Genomic DNA, 17,305 nt, shown 5'->3' on the forward strand with positions numbered 1-17,305 from the left:
ACGGATTGAATAAGTCGTTGATTGTTTTTCCCACTTACCCGATTTTGACCGTGGACACAATCTTAATTTCTCTGTCTTAATGTGTTTGAAAAATAAGAGTAATTATGCCTCACAAGGTTGTTGGAGGCTTAGCTGAAATAGTATACAGAGAGCATATTGCACAATGTTTGGGATATGGTAAGAGAGCAATACCTTCCTTTCTCTGTAGTTGACCCTTTCTCTTCCACTTGACCTGATGCGACACAGAACTTGCATTTTGTTCTCACTACCCTCTGGATGCCAGGAACTCCTAAGTCATATCTCTAGCCCACACTCCCAGACCCAGATGCTGAATTGCTTACTTGACCTATTCCTTTAATCATCTCACTGGCATCACAAATGTAATAACTCCAGAAACTACTGTTTTGATTTTCTCCCAAGATTGTTTCTCCTCCATACTCATGGCATTTGAATAAATGATGCTGTCATCCCCAACTGACCCCCTCATTTGCCCAGGCCAAAAATCTGGGCACATCTTGACATATTTTCCTCCTGTCCCCACATTTAATATATTACTAAGACTCTGTGATTCTGTCCTCAAAATAACATAAATGTATCCATTCTTCTCCACATTCACTGCCGACACCCCAGTCCAAGCTACACCAGCTCTCAGGTAGACCAATACAATTGTCTCCAACAATGTCTTCTTCCACTCTAACCCCTAATCAAGTGCAATGTCCACATTGTAACCAATGTTATCGTTTCAGGATATAGGTGAAATGTCACTCTCCTACTTAAAATCTGTTCGTGACCTCCCATCACACTAAAATAGGATTCAAACAATTCAATATGGCCCACAAGGCCCTGCCTTGTAGGTGTAGGTGTAGATGTGGCCCATCCGTGCCATTCTCTTCACTCTCATCTCGTGCTCTGCTTGTCCTGACTATACAATGGCCATCTTGGCCTTTAATTTCCTGAACACTCTTTCCCAACTCCGGGACCTTCTTTGAGCTGTTCCCCAGGCTGCCTGTATTGCTGTCCGAGCACCTCCTGCCCCCCACACACGAACTACACAAATTCTTTGTCTATCTCCTACTCATCTTTCAGAAAAGCATTTTAGGACTGCTTCAACTAAAGGCAATGACCTGTGTTCTTTATTATAGCACCTTATTCTTTTCATTCTTAGTACATATCGCATTCTGTAAGTTTAAAATTTATTTTAATTTTACAAACAATGAAGGTGTAATTATTAAAATTTATTTCATACTTTTGCTGCCTGGTTGACATTCTGTGTAATTTAGAGTATGTGTTAATTGACCTACATGTATATATTTTTTACTAGGTGCTTGGCACCCATCTCCTATTCTAGAAACTACTGTAAACAAATGAAAATATACAAACATAAGTGTGCAAAGTTGCTTTAAAACTCTGGGGAACTAATTAAATTCTAAAATTTGTGCATAATACTGTGGGATTCTAACTGCCATTTTTACTCAACAAAATTCAGTCCTTGCTAAAACTAATTTTATTCTTGCACGATGTTAGATTCAAGAAAGGAAAGGAAATATAAGTTTAGTAACATCAAGCCTCAAAATTTACTCTCATAATGAATGAGAAATCTCCAATTCAATGAAATCTAGTTCATTTTGATAAGTATATACCAATAAATTACCTATATATCTTTATGGACTCTGTCTTATCCTTGATTTTAATTTATTAGACTGCTTCAATTGCTGTATGTCAATTATTCTGAGGGAAAAATATCAGTAACATTTTGTCTGTAACAGTTCAAATAGGAAATCCCCATTAGTATAATAAATAATGTATTTGTCAGGGAACTGGCAAGCCATCTTAATCAGAAAACTTCCTGGCTGACAATCACACAAAATTGAGACCACAAAGCATATCTTAAATGTTTCAGCACTTGGATTTTCCTAAATACTTCTTTTAAGTTCTTTCTGAACAACTTGCACAAAGATCAAAACACACTAATTTAATCAATGCTGCCGAAAATCATAAAAGAAACTTATAAAAGTGTATGGATACATTACTAACTTATAAAAAATATTTCGTGGCTTTATGGAAGAAAGTAAATGTGATAAAAGATTTCCCTTATTTATAAAATGGAGAGATTGAAGATGATAGTTAAGAAATCTTCAAACTCTAAAAATTCTAAGTTTTTGGCTCTGAGACTAAATAAATAGCGCATATGTTCTTCTTCTCATAAGGTAAGGTAATAGTATCTATGTTTTGCCATTTCTTTATTTGTACTTTATCTTTATCAGTGTGTAGTGTATTGAACTGGTATACTGAAGATCAGGGTTCATTTTTCCTCTCTGAGAAGTAGAAATACAAAAGAGCAATTAATTACAACTTCTTAGTTTGAATAAACAGCTAATTGGGAGGACTTTCTGCCACCTGTTTACTCTCTCTTCCTATACCCTTCTCTTCTATTAAACATGTATACACGCCACCGCCGCCACCGCCATTACTACCACCACCACCATCACCACCACCACCGCCACCACCATTGCCACCACCGCCAACCACCACCAACAACCACCACCACCACCACCACCGCTACCACCACCACCACCATTACTGCCACCACCGCAACCACAACCACCACCACCATCGCCACCAGCACCGCTACCACCGCCACCACCATTGCCACCACTGCCACCATCGCCACCATCGCCACCATCACCACCATCACCACCACCACCACCACCACAACCACAACCACCACCACCACCATCATCACCACCAACCACCACCACCACCGCTGCCGCTGCCAACCACCACCACCAACCACCACCGCCAACCACGACCACCGCCACTACCACCACCACCACCATCACCACCACCTCACCATCACCAGGATGTCTGTTAGAGTTATAACCTTTTCTAATGTGCTGGGAACAGAGAGCATCCTCAGGAACCACTGAGTAGAAAAGCCTTCCTTAGAATCGATTTCATGTGTCTCCGCTGACAGTGCAGCTACAGCTGCTGTTCTGTGAAGGCATTTTGCTGAGATCCTTGTTCATAGTCTTTGGAAATCGTGCTTTAAAAAGTAAGAGTGTTAAAACTGAATCAAATCAAAGATGCCTCTAAGCAAGTAAGAGATTTCAGGAGTGTCTATGGTCAGGTCCACACTGCCCCTTGCCACTTGAGCCAACTGACCCTCTTGTATTACAGGTTTCAGGGGTGGGAAAAGACACTATTTGGAATCTATGAGAAGTCAACCTGGAAAAGCCACAATATAAGTCCCTGGGGTACTGGAGCAAGAACATACAATTTTCAAGAAAGAGCATATGTCTTTTGAACTGCAACTCTTATCGTAGTGCCGAGCCATGGTACAAATTGAAAGTCTGACTATGAGATGCCAAGCGACCATATGGCTAGCATTTCCCAGAGGAGCTGAACTCTGCCTTACTATCATTCAGAGAGCCCAAACTCCTTCCCTCCACCATGGCTGCGCCAGCACCTCTTCCTCAGCTCATTCCCATGGCCCAGGGGAGCCATACGTGAGGATTAGCTGATGAAGCATGAAAATGCCCAAGTTTGGTTTACAGGCGAGTATGTAGATGCAAGCCACTAAAGTCTAACTCAGGGAAAATCTTCCAGTTTGGCAGAGTTTGGGACAGTGTCTCTGGCCACCTACTTTGCCTGATAAAAGAAGTGGCCTGAGATTAGAACATCTAAGGATTCATAGATAGTCTGGTTAGTCGAACAAAATCCTAGAAGAAAAGATTAAGATTAGAGACAAAAATGCCTGTCCGAAGGGAATATATATATGAATAAATGGAAGTGTGTATAAGGCATGAAGATCTTTATATTAAAAGTTAACACTATTCCAAGAGCTCTCGCCATGGAAGAGCCACTAAACAACCCAGTAGATAGAACGACTGAACCAGCTGATGAAAACCAGCTGTCACTGGCCATTCTAAGGCTGGAACAATGGACATATTAGAAAGCAGCAATGATGGCAGAGACAGAGGTGAGGTATCAGCCCAGCACTTCCCATAACCTAGCTACTACTGCCTCTGAATGTCCAACCTGCCATCAACAGAGAACAATGCCGAGTCCATATATTGTGCCATTTCTCAAGGAGACGATATACTTGATAGCAAGTTGTCTACCCGGAGACCCTCCTACCCTGAAAAGTCCTGTGATTGAATCCGATCTGGAAAGACTTTCTGGGCACAAACTGCCTTTACTGCCCACGTCTCAGCCAGGATCACGACCCCGGGGCTTGTTCTACCTGCACAGGATCGCCGTACAGCAGAGTAGGCATGAGAATAGGCCCATGACAGCGGGACACAGCAATCATATCATGTTTATAAAAATGTGGATCTAAGCAATGATGAGTGGGAGGTTATGGGCATGGAGAGTCATTGTCTGCACACCCTGCAAGGAAGGGTGTGTGGTTCCAAGTCCCCTTCAGGGACTGCCTCAGCTGCGGAGAGGCACGCTGCACACCTGGCAACTGATCCAAGCGTGGGCAGAGAAGTCTCAGCCGACTCATCCCAATGAGTTAGGGCCATTGGAGCTCCAGCTCAATCAAAGTGGCCAAGTCTGACATCACAGATGCATCACAGCTCAACTTCCCCTACCCAACCTTATTTTCTTGCCTTTTCTTCCACGGGTGCTCATCCCAAGGGCACCGCCTAGTAAATATCTATTCTCCAAGCTCCGCTTACAGAAGGTTCCGGGGGTAGACAAATTCACAGAAAGAGAAAGTAGAATGCTAGTTTGCAGGAGCTGGGAAGAGAGGGGAATGAGGAGTTGGTGTTTAATGGGTCCGAGCTTCCGCTGGGGAAAGTGAAAAAGCTCTGGAGAGAAATGACGGTGAGGGTCGCACGCAGTCCCGGCGTACTCAATGCCGGAGACCTGACCTGTGCGTTTTTAAACGTTTTAAAAAGGTAAATTTTATCTGACGTCTATTTCACCACCATAAAAAAAAGAGAGGTGATATATACAGTATGTGAAGGGTAAATTGGGAACCTCTTTGAAATTAAGGCTTCATTCCTATTGCGGAAGGCATGGGAACCAAGACAGCTGATTCGCAGGGAGTGGTGGAGCAGCCCCGGCCACAGAAACCAGAGAAGCTGGGGGTCCAGGGGGTCAGAGAGGGAGCCCTTGCGATAGCTGCCATCTTGAACAACAAGATTGGGGAGCCTAAAGACCCAGAGGGTTAGCTTTAGGCTGAAATGCAAACAAATGGGCACGAGAGGTCTCTTCCCAAGGGTTCTGTTTCTGCCTCCCAATAGCTTTTCACGGAAACATGAATTTCTTGGGAAACTGCTGGAGAACTGGCTAACGGGAGAAGTTGGATGTGGACCGGGCCTGCTGTCTGCGCAGCAGTTTCTCTGTGGGCTGAGACAAAGGGTCGTTCGACTTGGGATAGCTTCCCCCAGTCCTTAGGAGGAACACGGGCAGGTTGCTAAGACTCAGAGGAGATCAATAGGACCCAAGAATCAGCTACAGTTGCTGGCACCGCAGCCATAGCAACAGCCTTGGCAAGCCCTCCGCGCAGACAGCAGCAAGGCACTTCAGAATTGCCGGGAGCTGAGCCAAGCGAGGGAACACGGAGACAAGGACTTTGTAAATCTTAAGGATAAACTCCCTGCACATGAAAAACAAAGAACAACTTCCAAAGTGTTTCCTTTGATTTCTTCTGATCTCCCTTAATTTAAGAAGCCAGGCCCTAAAGTCTGGAGGCTCAGGCCCAGTCTTTCAAAGGGAAGGACAAATTGCCCCAAAGTCCTTAACACGCAGGCAGGTCCATAAAAACATAAGATCTGCCTGGAAAGACCTGTTTTGAACAAAGGATAATATTCGAGAATCTTAGGGATCAAAAGTAACATTAATTCTGGGAAATTGGAATAGAAGTAGAGAAATTATTTTGATTCCTGAAGGGTATGGAGAAAAAAGTCGCTGATGTTGCTGTGTCTTGGTGATTGCTGGATACAGAGGACCAGGGAAGTTTTCCTGAAGTGGTATCTCCTTTCCCTGAATGTGTAACTGCAAGTGATTTATGGAAATTCTAGGGATAAAAAGAGCCTTCAGAAGGTTAAAGAGTAGGACCCAAACAATTGGGCATGCCAAAAGGAAGCCTCTAGCACAACCATGTATCACAGTAGCAAATATGAAATAGTATCGAGGGGCAGTAGGAGTCTATCAAATTACATAATAAGGGGTTGAAGAAATTGGGAATAACCCCATATACCACTTACTCCTTTAACTCCCTGGTTTGACTAATCTAAGATAGAGATGCACATTTAATCAATCTTGTAGTAATCCGTGGTCACCAATGTAGCAAATACATTCTTTTAGATCCCTGTTAACTCTGGTCACCAATCTAGTTTGCCTTCATTTGGACAGAATTGTATCTTTATTGTCCTACAATAAGGATAAATTTTCTAGCTCTAAAAAAAGTAAGAATTACTTTATTCTTAAGATTATTAAACCATCTTTACTATTTTTTACATTCATAAAACCAAAGGTTTTTAGCTGACACATTTTTCTGTCTCTCTTACCCTGAACACACCCACAACACACCCAACACACACATATTCCCATGTAGCTTTATGAAAGTTATAACCTGTGCTCACCCCTCATATCACCATTAATTTATTTAAACAATTAGAGGATGAACAAATAGGAATAACTTCAGAGCATTAAAGCAACAGGAGTCTTGCTATTCAAGGTGTGGTCCATGGCCTAGCAGCATCAAGCATCATCTTGGACTTTGTTAGAAATGCAAAATCTCATCTCCCTCACCACCCCGTGACCTGTGTTTAACAGATCCTTCCTTTAACAAGATCCCTCAGGTGATTTTGTGGGTACTTGAAAGTTTGAGAAACACTGCGCTAGACTAGTGGTTCTCAAAGTGTGGTCTCCAAAACAACTGTACCAGCATTCCCTGGGGACCTGTTAAACATGCAAAATTTGGGGTGGAGGGAGATAGGAGAAGGTCAAGGGGAGACCCCTAAATGGTGGCAGAAGGAGGCTTGACTTGGGGTGGCAAACACAATACAATATACAGATGATGTATTATAGAACTGTACTCCCAAAACCCATATAATTTTATTACCCAATGTTATCCGATAAATTTAATTTTTAAAAAAGCAAAATTTTAGGTCCCACCGCAAACCCACACATCAATAACTCTCCCACAGGGGCCCAACAATCCGCATTTCCCCAAGTTGGGAACTGGTGGCTGCTGCTACCATTGTCGTGACCACTTCCCCCACGATGATGGCTCGTCTAAGGGTAGCGACACTGACTCTCCAGGTCAGAAGCCAATGAACCTCAGAAAGGGAACCTGCAGGGTCTGTATCTGCATCGCTTTCTGAACTCGCCTGTGGCCCTGTCCCAGCTGATCCCTAAGTCCAGCCACAAGGTCCTTCCTCGCCTTCCGGCCTCCAGACGCATTGCGTCCTCTTCCTGTAAGGCTCTTATTCTCCTCTTGCCCTGGCTGACTCTTTGTTATTCTTTAGGGCCCATCAAAAGTGTCACCTCTTCAGAGAAACCTCCTCTGACTCGTCCTATCAAAATGTGTTCTCTTTTTTCTGTGTCTGAACCTCGTTTCCCTCACAGAGCATGCCACAATTCACAATTACGGTATGTGTTAGTTTATTTGTTTACCATCTCTCTCTCTCTGCTAGATGTTAAGCTCCACAATGCAGGGTCCCCCACTATTGATCACCACATTGTGCCTAAGAGTATCTTCTGGAGAGCAGGCTTTGATGGGTATTTCCTGGGTAAATGACTAAATAGGACATAGAATGGAAAAGACACTAGACTCAGATAAGTAGGTGGAGCCTTACCATTGTTAGCAATGGTACTACTAAGACTCACTCTTTCTAGATCGTAATGGGTGAAAGAAATGGTCTTTTCACACTGAATCAAAAAATAAAAAATGTGTGAGTTGCCCATAATGTTTGATATTTTCAAGATTAGAAGTTCTTTAAGTATTGGAGGTTTTCTCTGGGAAACTTAAAATTTCATCATTTAAAAAAAGTGGTATACAAGTAGAATAACTGAAAAGGAATGAAGCCAAAACATAAGATAAAAATGTTTAATTCCCTTTTGAATGTGTGTTGAATTCAATACAGATTGATAAAGCATTTTTCTAGGTCAAAGGAACCAATGATACATTTAGAAGGCAACTGACTGCAAAAAATATATATAATCTATGCTATACTTTATTTTTAAAAAGAAACTCAAGATCTTATTCTATCTTTAATTATTGTAATAAAGATGTCTTCTTTACAGACAAAGACACCACAACAAAATAATGGCACTATAAAAGGATTTTTGTTGTTTTTTTCTCTTTGTAATATCTTCATATAGCAGTAAAAAATAAACTCTTTAATAAATAAATATATAATAAATATTTGCAAATTGAGAATGTATAAATAGGTCCATCCTTTAAAAAAATGTTCCGCCTTGGTGTAGCATGTTCCATAGTTCACGTTTCACCCAGGTTTTTTACATAGAATGCCATAACCTGCAAAATCCTTCAAGGTCCTTAACCTCTAAGAGCAGTAATCCTGGCCAGAGATGTCAGTCCATTTCTTCAACATGAAGTATCTACTTTTAATGCATCTTTTAAAGTAAACATATTCCGGAGAGGTGAAGCACCAGAGCAGCAAACTAGGTGGGGTTCCCATCATCCACAGTGTAACAGATTTTCAGCTTCCACCTACTAGTAAGGACTGAGCCAGTGCACCCAAGGGAACCTAATCCACTTCTAAAGAGAGATCTTGACCTATGTCAAGTCAAAAAATGTTTTTGCTTGTTTTCAATATTATTCCCAAATTCAGTCTCCCAGTGGAAAATTGGCTCTGTAATTTTCTGAATGTCTTCCTGGGTTATTCATTTTACTATGGGCACTGTAATGAGAAAGAATGGTTGTAGTCTGGTTCTTCAGTAAAGCCACTATCACATTTCAAGTGTATATCAGTATGTCCTTATACAGTGCAGGAACTCTTTCTGGATCCACTGGTCTAGGCAGGAAATGTGTAAATTTCTGATGTCTTTTAGATCTGGCACCATCTCTTGGAGTTCCGTCTTTGTTTAGTGCCACAAAATATCTGCGGCCTGTGTCTCCATGTTTATATATGTTGGATGAATAGGTATTATACCAGTTCTCTTCAAATTGTTCCCTAAAGATGCATTCAGAAGTCAGTTTCTCCTAAAAGAGAGAAGATAACTACCATTAAAAAAAAAAACAAAAACCTTTGAGAGAATTTTTTTTAAAATCTCAACTTTGTTTTTTGATTTCTTTGCCTATAATTACACCCTTGCCAAGAAGGGAGGAAGATTAAATTGTTTTTATTTTGCTTTAGTTCTTATGTATCTGGAATTTTTTCTCCCAGCAGTTCAGTTCAAAGAACTTTGTTTAGTGTCAGTTCTCAATTTTATTTTCAAATATGTAAACCATGTTCTGAACTTTCTCATGCTCCATTGTATTTCCCTCCTACTACCATCACCAGCAAACAGGCCTATAGTTTATCTTGTTCTGTCATTAGATGCCAAAGTTCTATGTAGAAAATTTCTACTACAACTTGAAACATTACAAGATCTTGCTAACATCTAATAGCTACTTTAAGATCATCACTTCAAATCATGTATCTTCACTTTATAAATTTATTGTTTGATGATACATTCCCCATGATTAACTTTGACCTGGAAGTTAGTATTAGGAAAATGTAGTATGAAAGCTCAGTGATTTCTTGTCTCCTCAAAATGGACTGTATATTATTCTAAGGGATGGGCCACAGTTGATTTTTTTTAATCTAACACATGCATGAAGAAGGAAAGTTATGTGCATGTTTTTCTCCATCAGTTGTAATTCTACACTTACGATGATTACAAAATGTAGTATTTCTCTTTCTTCTGAGCTGACAGGAAGTCCGGAAAGGGCAAGGCTTGTCCTTACAAAGGAAAGATATTAAATGGAATACCACTTATTGAAATACTATAGCCATTTTTTCTCAATGTACATTGAGATTCTAACTGTAGATTGTGGTCTCAGGTGAGATTTTTAAGGAAAAGAAGATGCCAGCCAGTGCCATCAGCTAAGTAATAAAAAGTAAATTGTTTTGGTAAATAGTTAGAGACTTTGACTTTAAGCAGTGATTTTATATGAGTGAATGGATGGGAGAATGGCACACAGTTACACTTTACCAATTTTCTTAAGAGTTCATCAGCAGTTGTGAACAAATAAAAAAATATTATCAGTGAAAGACAAAAATCTGTATTTTGCTGCAGATTGGGTTTTATGTTATCCTGTTACTCTAATTCTTGGGTGTTTGAAAAAATACTTCTCTTATTGGTGAAATATTAACCTGAAAAGTTTACTTTAAGCCCGATATTTAAAAGCATTTATAGTAGACCTGCAAATGCACAATACAACTCTGAATGAGCTTGTGGCTATTGTAATTATCAAGACTACATATCCGGTCAAACTAGTGTGGTTACTATTATCTGTTATATCTTACGGTAATCTAAGATTTCATTTATTCGTTTCCTATATACAAAGATCAGCAAGTAAGGGATATATACTTAGCTTATAGAAGATAATGAGGAGAGAAATTTCACTTTAAATGAACGTAAAGGTACAAAGAATCTAACATGGCAGAAAGAAAGTGCTCTCATTTTTTCTATCTCTGGTGGGAATGATCAAACTATGAAGAAAAGTAGAAATACCCAAGATAATGGCCAGACCAAAGTAGCGAGCTGACACAGTATGGCTGTAGGGCTTAGAAAATAAAACTGAGATACTGTACTATTTCCCAGACACATGGAAACATATCGCGATATAAATGGTTAATCTGTACATAAGTATATTTTGTATATTTCTGAAATGCATAATTAGTAGATACTTTACTTACAAAATGAATAGCCATTGTTTTAGAAATTACATAATTTTTCAAAAATACGTACCGATCCATAGAGTTCTCCTTTGTCATTCATTCCAAGGTAAAGACCACTGTCCACACCTCTAATACTGACCAGTCCCACTGCCACACTGATGAATTCCAGGATACCTAAATTTATAAACAAAAAAAACAGTTTGTATTTATTAATGAAAATCTTCCAAGCAGCGGTAGACAAATATTGCTAAATAAAATGATGTGCATTAAAGTCCTTTGTAAACTAAAAAGTGCTGTACCATTGTCTTATTATGATGATTGTGCCACTTTATAGATGGGAAAAAAACAAGAAAGAAAAAAGGGCTGATCATGATATAATGTTAAGGGTGTAAAACCTTAAACCAGACTGACCTGGGTTTGAATTTGGACTGTGCAAGTCATTTGAACTTCAATTTCCTCCTATGCAAATTGAGTGAAATGCCTCCTTATAATAGGAGACAGGTAAGGACTAACCCACCCATTTAGGCATTCCACAAATGGAAGCTATTATTATCATAAATTAGTATATAATAGAGGTATTCCTCTATTTTTAATTGTCTGTGATTTTATTAGTTAATCATAACCATGTTTTATTAATTATACTTTTGTTGGGTTTTTCTGCTCACTATGAATCAAGTCCATCTTTCTCTCACTGCAGCCAAAATATCTTATATGGGTATGTTAGTATTTTATAGTTTATAAGAGTCTTCTATTTACATTTTCTATCTGCTCTGCAAAAGCAGGCCCCTAACATAGATAGGGAGATAGTATTAGCCCCATTTACATATAAAGAAACTGAGGCTCAATAAGTTTACCGACTTGCCTAAGGTTATGAAATTTGTAATTAATAGAACCCACAGTTGAACTCCTACTTCTGAGCTCTAATCCAATGTTCCTACTTCAGGACACTTTTTCTTGAAGATAATACAGTAGTTTCAAAACTTCATAGATTATATAATGTGCTATGTGCTGTCACATGATTTTTAAAAGTCACTTTTATAATTCAAAGAAATAAAAGAACTTTATAATTCATTAAATGTGGTAGTCAAATACCAAGAAGTTAGCATGAAAATCAATTTTTCTATCAATAACATTCTAGAGTTATTTTCATTTATCAGAAAGTAAACTAGTGTCAAATACTCTCCACTCAAGACACTAAAATACTGTAATAGAAAAAAATGAAAACCCTTAATGCTTACCTCTGCAACACTCTTTTTCTAACCTTTGAACTAATGTTTTTGTCTGGTTCTTCCCCTTAGACTCTGCTGGAAAAGTATATAGACATACTTTCTGTACTTGGAACTTCCTTCCTCAATAGCTTTCTTCCTTCGCCCCTTCACCCCCTCTTAAGCTCTACAAACAGTATAAATGTGCACCATTTAACCTGACTCTTGCTTTTAAGTCATTTCTTGATTTATTGTGCAAGTTTCTATTTGGACACGTGATGTTCCCAAGTCCAAGGGAAAGTACAAAATCTAGTTATTTGCTTATACTGGAGGGTTGTGTTTTGCCCAGAGCCTAATTAATTCTTTGGCAGAAATGTAGATTCTTAAGCTCTAAATGTAGATGCTTAAGAGCTCAAATGAGCTCTTTCAAATTGTTAGAAGATCATGTAGAACACTAGAGCTATCAAGGATCTTACAGCAACAATACACTACTAAACAGTCTATAAGTGGCTTGAAAGAGTCAGTGTCCCTAATTGAGAGCCTAAGGCAGAGAGGAGATAAGATATAGCAGGAAGACACAGACTCCTTAGGATGGCCATGAGAATGACAAACATAGAGGGAGGGAGTAAACAGCAATTAAATTTACTGTCAAGCTCTTTGGTGAGTGATTCATATTAGAAATAAAAACATCAGGCAAATCATTGTTGGTAGAAGTAGATATATTAATGGATTTTCATCCAGGATATACTTACAAATGTATAATTACTTGAAGTTGTATTGAATGTTAAATTCAAATTGAAAAGTATACTATGGCTCACATGTAACTTAATTCTTTAAGTATCTGATTTACATTAAGATGCTCCTGTCTTTCAAAGGACAGGAACTGATTAACTGATTAGGATGTAAAATAGAACCAGTTTTCAAATACAATAAAATATGTTTCATTTGCATATAGACCAATTATATAACAGATCTTGTAAAGTATTTATTTTTCTTGCAAAACTAAAATCACCTATACTTTAATTCTCACCTTAAGATAATGCTATCTTTTTAAAAGACAAAAGATTACATATATTCTTAGAATAATTATATTCAGTATTTCAACTTTATTAAATAAGATCTAAAACTTCATACATAACCAGAATAAATAATTTTGCAATGGCTTATAGGGTTTATGGGGAAAGGGTTATGTGTTTTTATGTTCCTCTTAAAGATTTTAGCCACACTTTTTAATTCTGATCTTTTTTCTCCTCAAGGAAATCGTATACCACATAGTAATTTGTAATCGTTTGATTCTTAAATGAGATTTGACAAGTCTTTCTTATTTATAATATGAGGTGGCAACTAAGCTAATTCCTTCACAAAGAGGAGACATGAAAAACTTTCCTTAAGAGGTAATCACAGATTTTAGATAGATTTTCTAATGCCCAGTGTCCCATAAAAAGACTTGGAGGTACTTTGTCTTTCTGGTATCATTTTCAAAGCCAGCCTTTTTAAAAATCATAATAAACAGGTGAGTCAACCCACAATGCAACCACATCAGACAAATCTATGGAGAAGAGGGGAGAATAAAGGAAAAGCCTTTAAAGAAATATGTTTGATCTCAGGCTAAGCTTTTTTTTTTTTCCTTAAAGTAATGACTCCATGTTTATGCATTAGGTAAAGTCTTCCTACTGTACTACTGTGCAGAGAAACTCTATTATATAGAGAGAGCCAACTCTGATAGGAAATTATTTTAACCTCACCATGACCTTTCTGTCTATTGATGTGGTTTTGAAATTTTAAAATCCAGGATTCTGAACTTTGTATTTAATTATGGCCAAATCAGCATAAATTATCAAACATGTTAATTTACTTTAGCATCTGAAAAAGCCAGTCTTTAGGTTTTTCAAAATTCTTTTTTTGATGACACAGAAATGAATATAAAAAATAGAAAAATAATGTCCTAATTAGTAATTGAAACACTAGGAAAGAAGGCAAGTAGAGAAAGAAGCATATAATAGTGTATACATTAAACATAAAATTTCCTCTCACCTACACTCCTTTGTAGGAAATGATGATGTCTGAGCTGTCAGAGGCCACTAGGATGCAGTGTAATGCATCGTACAGTGTGCACTGTAATGCATCGTACAGCTCACTACCAGGCTAATCTGAGTTCTCCTCTCCTTGCACACATATTTTGTTCTGATATGTAGCCTCCCACCATAGAGTGACAAACCGGCACAAAATCAGTCTCAGGGATATTTTGGCAATTACTAAATAATTATAGAAAATTTTAGCAAAAAACGTTCTAGTGAGAAAGTAATTCTGATATGCAATCTCCATTTCTTAAGGAATGGATTTAAATCCCAGTTTAACGAGTGTTATCAAGTCTACAAATATTTACCACTCTTTTCTCATAGGATCAGTCTTACAAAGAGACACAAAGCAGAAGAAGCAACCCTTGTCATTGGGGAGATTACAGTTGAATTACAAGTGTCTTAAAAGCAGAATCTCCAAAGCTACGTTATCACAGGGGGAAGCCTGAATATTTCCTACGCTTAACTTCCACCTGGTGTACTTACAGGCCTTAACACATTTGTGCCCATTTCTAAATCTTCTGGTAGCTGCAGGATTTTTCTGTCATGAATAAAGTGCAGCAATTCTTTAAGGCGAGACAACTGAGCCACCTGGTGTCAGCAAAGGTCTTTAGAATCAGAATCTCAGGCTCTTTAATTTAGAAACTGCCTTCCAAAAGTGACCCAAGGTTGGCCATTAGGTCATGGCACTCTTGACTCATAGTCAGTGGGAATTTGGAAGAGATCAGTGGAAGCTGCAAACATATGGGCTTTACAAAGCTAATTTTCTAAGCCTTTGAGTGCTACCAAATGACCACCACATGCTCATTCCCACATCTAGAGTGACAAATGCCACTCAACCCAAGATTTATACTTCTCTAGAGTTTTAATGAAAACTACAAGCCAAAGAGGGAATGAGAGTAAAAGAAGGAGATGAGGACAAGATAAGAGAAGGCCATTAGAGATGAGATTCTCAAAGGATCCCACAGCGCTGAGGGAGGGAAAGGAAACCCGACACGGTGTAGAGCCCTCTCACATTGCTGCTGACAAATAAATGGTATCTTAAAAAAAAAGAAAAAGAAAAGAAAAGAAAAAAGCGAATATCTCCGATGATGTCCCAAGTTTGATGATCGAAAATCCTTTGAGATTGCTAGGCAGTAAACTCTAATTTGATGAAAACTTCTGCAATGGCAGGAAGATACTGGCATGTCAGAACCGGAAAGCGTCTTAAAGCGATCACCTAACTTAACCTCAGCGCTGGGCAGCCGAGAAAACCGAAGCTCAGACTAGGGGAGGGCACTCGCCCGTCGCACAGCTAGTTAGCAGTTAGAGACTTTCTGGTTTCCCAGTCCAGTGTCTTAACAATCATTCGTTTGTTTCTTTCCTTTAACCCCTTCCGCTCCCAGGCACTGCTGGAGGTATTCTGAAACCTGTCCCTGGGTGTTCCCACCCATATCTTCTTTCGCTTCCCCATTTCCTCTTACGTGCGGTCAACACCAAGATCTTTCCTTTCTGGTTTCACAATTTCTAGAGGAGCTTGGCTGAAAGACTGGGCATGCTCAGTAGCCAGGTAGGCTCCCCCCCCCCCTTCTCTCTCTGTCTCTCTCTCTCTCTCCCCCACCCAAACAGAACTCTAAGAGCGTGAAGGGCTGCTGCCAGGTGAGCCTGACAGTGGCGACGGTGCCCACGGAAAGTTAATCTGTTACCCCTTTGGGTGATCACTTCAGTTCTCTGGGTGGACACGTAAACGCTCGCGTCCCAGGCAAGAGCGAGCTTCCGAGCAGTAGCCCTGAATGCAGAACCGACTGCCTAACTGTGCGATATGTTTAAAGAAGCGGAATGCTTCCTGTTATTAATTTGTGTTGATTAAAAAAAAAAAAGGTAGACAATCCTAGGGAAACCCGGAGAAGAGTAGGAGGAAATAATATGGGAATTTTAAAAACAAAAACAAACAAACAAACAAACAAAAACCCAACCTGCGAGGTAAGTAGTGCGAGCCAGACCCCGGGCTGCAGGAAGGGCTGGGGAGCCAAGTGCGTGCAGAGCCCCCACCCTGCCTCCCCCGCCCCCGCGGCGTCCGGAGCAGCAGCCCTAACTCGGTGAGAGGGCGAGTCCTCGGTTCGCGGCGCCGGCTCCCTGCAGCCTCGGCCCGCACCCGGCCCTGGAAGGGTCCCGGGGCTCGGGCTCCGCGCAGCCCTGTCTCTCCGCGCGGGCGAGGAGGGAGGCGGGCGGGATAGAGGAGAGGAGCCCGGGATGGGGCGCGGGTACGTACCGAAGAGGCTGTGGTCCTGCCGGGTGCCCTGCACGGTGCCGTCGGGCAGGATCTGCAGGTGGAAGCCGGTGCGGCAGTAGAGCTGCCGGCGGCGCAGGATGCCGTGCAGGTGCGCCAGCTCCGCGGCCCCGGGCCCGCCGCGGGTGCCTCGCTCCGCCGCGCCCCGGCGCTCGCCCAGCAGAGGTGGCCGCTCCCCGGCAGGAGGCAGCAGGAAGTGCGAGCCCACCTGCTGGCCCAAGCCCTCCAGGCCGCCCAGGAAGCCCCCGACTTCGGTCAAGGGAGCCATGGTGGGGCCAGAGGGAGAGGCGGAGTATCCGGAAAACAAAAGACCCCCTGTAGAAAGTGTAGCTGGGATGGGGAGGTGGAGGAAGAAAAATTATAGCGAAACAAGCGCAAAAAGTTAAGACCCGGTTACTCCCGTGAGGTCGCTGAATGGACTTTGCACTGAGACAGCCGGGAAGCTTTCACTGTCTTGGAGCGATCTTCTCTCCTTGGGTAGGTGGGAGCTGGCTGCTGGCTTTGCAGAAACATCTATGGCTGCGGCTGCCAATACGGGGACAGGGGTCTGGGGGCTGGGGCTCCCACTCCGCAAACTGATCAGATCAGTCCTGTGTACATACACACCGAGTATATAAGCAGGTCCTCTTGACATATGCTAATCAAGTCCTTTCATGCGCGCTGGGGAGGTTCTGTTTGAAATCTTAAACCGGCCTCCTCTCAACACGTTTTTGCTCTTCGGAAGTGACCAAAAGGGGCCCTTGACGGTTCTCTATCCGTGCAGTCGCAAAAATCATTCCCACACTTGGCCAAAGCTGGCCAGCAACTTCGGAAAGGCGCAGTCAAGGCCCCTCTTTGCGGTTGTCTTTGGAACAACCTTGATGCTGCTCGGCTGCTGCTGTGCAA

At 40.9% G+C, this 17,305-nt stretch overlaps 1 protein-coding gene across 1 annotated transcript; it reads right to left on the minus strand.

Annotated features, from left to right (window-relative positions):
• Positions 1–8,881: 8,881 nt before the first annotated feature.
• FGF20 (fibroblast growth factor 20) lies at positions 8,882–16,688 on the minus strand. Its single transcript, XM_054565803.1, has 3 exons — positions 16,403–16,688; positions 10,939–11,042; positions 8,882–9,184 (listed from the first exon to the last, which is right to left on the minus strand). Exons 1-3 carry the CDS (start codon positions 16,686–16,688, stop codon positions 8,939–8,941), a joined length of 636 nt encoding a protein of 211 aa, XP_054421778.1. The 3' UTR covers positions 8,882–8,938.
• Between the last annotated feature and the right edge of the window lie 617 nt (positions 16,689–17,305).

The sequence above is a fragment of the Pteronotus mesoamericanus genome, unplaced genomic scaffold (genome assembly GCF_021234165.1).
Source record: "Pteronotus mesoamericanus isolate MK-2021 breed Mesoamerican mustached bat unplaced genomic scaffold, CSHL_Meso_final contig_169, whole genome shotgun sequence".
In the NCBI taxonomy this organism is placed as follows: domain Eukaryota; kingdom Metazoa; phylum Chordata; class Mammalia; order Chiroptera; family Mormoopidae; genus Pteronotus; species Pteronotus mesoamericanus.

Bases quoted from the DNA above. Each gene is read 5' to 3' on its own strand.
- FGF20 (XM_054565803.1), bottom strand. From the start codon at position 16,688: ATGGCTCCCTTGACCGAAGTCGGGGGCTTCCTGGGCGGCCTGGAGGGC. The intron at 11,043-16,402 runs GTACGTACCCGC...TTATAAATTTAG, and splicing joins GCAGGACCACAGCCTCTTCG to GTATCCTGGAATTCATCAGT. The intron at 9,185-10,938 runs GTACGTATTTTT...TCTCTCTTTTAG, and splicing joins AAGGAGAACTCTATGGATCG to GAGAAACTGACTTCTGAATG.